We start from the raw sequence: 3,053 nt of genomic DNA on the forward strand, positions 1-3,053 counted from the left end.
ATGGCTGGGTTGTTTTTCCTCTTCCCTCTCTCCAGGTCTGCCCATCTCCGTGGTGGTGAACTGCACCGGTCTGAAGATGCCTGGGCACTTGCAGGAGATCGAGCTCTTCAACACCTCCGGCCATGCCCTCCTCTCGCTGCCTGCACGGCCCCTCTCCAACTCCTCCTCGGGGCAGCTCTGGGTGGGCTCACCACTCCGTGTCCCCCCAGGTGACTTTCTGCTGAAGGTGAAGGGTGAAGATGCCCAGGGCCACCCCCTGCACCGCCTCTCCGGGGTCACCTACACCAGTGTGGTCCCTGGTGAGTGGTCCCCACATTCCCTGAGGGTGCTGAGAAGGTACCAGAGGCTCCAGCACTGCCTCTGCTTTGGTTTCTGCTTGGGTATTTTTTGTCCTGCTTCCCAGTGCAACTCTTGGTGAGCTCCTGAGAAGTGTTTTGTGTGCATGTCCCCAACTACTTCCAGGTCTACCTAAAGTGAACATCTCCAGCAAGATCCAGGCTTACAACCGTGAGCCACAGCTGATCTCCTGCTCTGCACGGAGTGAGGTGCCTTTCTGCCTGCAGCTCAGCCGTGGTAGGGGGAAGCTCGGGGAAGAGCAGCTCTTCAGGTGAGCCTCTGGTTTGATTCTGTGGGCTCCAAGATGGACCTGTGTGGGCAGTGAGAGGAACTGTGCTGGCCAGGGGGGTGCTGTGTGCTGGATGGGCACCTGCAACTTCTGAGCATCCCAAGGCAGCAGAGGAAAATCCCAAGGGATGTGTCTTCAGGGCATGGGGGTGCATCCCTTTGACTGACTCAGATGGAAAAAAAGTCCCAGGGATTTGGAGGAGGGTGGTGACATGGCAGCCCCAGGATGGGGGTGACCCTGTAGTCTCTCCCTTTTTGTAGGAATTCAGGGAACATCAGCTGGTTGATCCCTGTTGTGTCCAAGAGTGATGAAGGGTTTTATGAGTGCACAGCCACAAGCAAGGTTGGGGTGACTCGGGCTCGCGCCTACGTCTCTGTCTCAGGTGGGGACTCCTCGTGCCAAGCATCTGTGCCCACAAGGTCTGGGTCTGTGGCTGGACATGGGCTCATTTCACCCTGGTGTGCTGTGTCTGCAGAACCACCACCACGTCTCATAGCCCCGGACAACATCACGGCTTCACCAGGCCAAGATGTGGTCATGTCCTGCCTGGTTCTGGGCGACGTGCCCTACAACCTGACATGGAGCTGGGATGGGAAGGTGACACAGCCGGGGGATGGCCGGACCAGGCTGCTGCAGAACGGCTCGATGGAGATCAGCCACGTGCAGCCAGAGGACGGGGGCCTCTATGAGTGTGTGGCACGCAGCGCCCATGGCACTGCCACCGCTTCCATCTGGCTCTTCATCCATGGTAGGCTCTGCCCTGCCTGGGACCCCAGCCTGGGTGACACCTTGCCCCATGGGTGGGTGGCAGGTGGCACCTAGGGGCTGAGCCCTTCTCCATGCCCGTGCAGAGGTGCCGTGGGTGCAGGTGGACGCCAGCCCCCAGCGTTTTGGCAGGGGCCAGGAGCTGCGGCTGAACTGCACGGCCGGGGGCCACCCCCTGCCCCACACCACCTGGAAGCGCTGGGGCTGGGCACTGACGCAGGATGAGAGGTAACCCCTGGAGACCTGGGTGCCATCACCCTCCCCATCCCACTGGGGATGCTGCTCCCCTCACAGGGGTACACAGGCTTGGGGCTGCCCATAGCTCTGGAAAGAGGAAGCATTGCAATAGCATAGAATCATGGAATGGTTTGGGTTGGAAAGGACCTTAAAGATCCTCTCATTCCAACCCCCCTGCCATCAGCAGGGACACCTTCCACTAGACCAGGTTGCTTAAAGCCTCATCCAACCTGGCCTTGAACACTTCCAGGGAGGAGCAGCCACAGCTTCTCTGGGCAACCTGGTCCAGAATTCAAGGCTTACATATCCCCAACCTGTGCACCTGAGATGGTTGGCATCCTGCTAGCCTTAATATTTATTTTTAAGCCATCCTTTGCCTTATCCAGGTCACTGTCCTCACCGAGGGGGACTCAAGGTGCTTTTCAAACCTAGTGTGCCCTCAAATCTCAAAATACTCCTTGTGCTTCCCCTTAATTTCTGCTTTTTGGCTTCCATCTCCCTGCCCATGTCAGGCTGTGAGTGCTGGAGTGGGCTTTGGGGAAGGTTTTTTTGACTTTGGAGATGACAAAGCCCAATTCTCAATGCTTTTCTCTGCAGCAGCTGAAGGAGGAGCTTTAAGTGCACATCTATCAAATGCCCAGCACTTACTACATGTGCAGGATGGCGTTAAGCCCACTCACTTATTTCAATGCACTTTTCATCATCTCCATTTCTCCTTCTCTCCCTTTTGCCACAGGGTTTTCACGGATGCTCAGGGTACCCTCCACATCAGGGCTGCCATCCCAGAAGATGCAGGGAACTACAGCTGCTTTGCCAGCAGCATGCTGGGCTGGGACGAGCAGGTCGTCACCCTGGAGTTCACCGGTACCTGCTCCCCACCAGCCAGCAGCATCCCAGGAAGGACCTGAGCTCTGAGCTGCTGCTGAGGGATTTATTCATAGAGTCACAGAATGGTTTGGGTGGGAAGGGACCTTAAAGATCATCCAGTTCCAACCCCCCTCCCATCAGCAGGGCCACCTTCCACTAGGTTGCTCAAAGCCTCATCCTTATTATCCCTCCTTTCATTGGTGAACTTGCTGAGGGTGCACTCAATCCCACTGTCTGTGCTGCTGCTGCTGAGATTAAACACCACTGGTCCCCATACGGACCCCTGAGGGTCACCACTCGTCACCGATCTCCATCTTGACGTTGAGCTGTTGACCACAACCTTCTGGATGCAACACAGACCCTCCCGCTATCCTGGCAGTGACACCCAGTCTAAAGGTGCTGGTGGGAGAAGACGTGACCCTGGAGTGCTGGGTTTCGGGAGTGCCCCCACCCTACATCACGTGGTACAAAGGTGAGACAGGGATGGACCTGGGGAGCAAACCCCCTCTGTGCTATGGGGACCCTCCACCGCCTTGCAGGGACGTCACACGTGGGGTCC

At 57.3% G+C, this 3,053-nt stretch overlaps 1 protein-coding gene across 1 annotated transcript in view; it reads left to right on the forward strand.

Annotated features, from left to right (window-relative positions):
* Window positions 1-34: 34 nt before the first annotated feature.
* LOC104526856 (hemicentin-2) overlaps window positions 35-3,053 on the forward strand; it is a gene marked incomplete at its 5' end in the record, with an annotated part of 28,297 nt that continues 25,278 nt past the window's right edge. Inside the window, 7 exon segments of the mRNA XM_029085567.1 lie at window positions 35-299; window positions 463-607; window positions 886-1,007; window positions 1,101-1,373; window positions 1,477-1,618; window positions 2,364-2,491; window positions 2,853-2,966. Coding sequence (XP_028941400.1) covers window positions 35-299; window positions 463-607; window positions 886-1,007; window positions 1,101-1,373; window positions 1,477-1,618; window positions 2,364-2,491; window positions 2,853-2,966 — 1,189 coding nt within the window.

The sequence above is a fragment of the Antrostomus carolinensis genome, unplaced genomic scaffold, assembly GCF_000700745.2.
Source record: "Antrostomus carolinensis isolate BGI_N321 unplaced genomic scaffold, ASM70074v2 scaffold25966, whole genome shotgun sequence".
In the NCBI taxonomy this organism is placed as follows: Eukaryota; Metazoa; Chordata; class Aves; order Caprimulgiformes; family Caprimulgidae; genus Antrostomus; species Antrostomus carolinensis.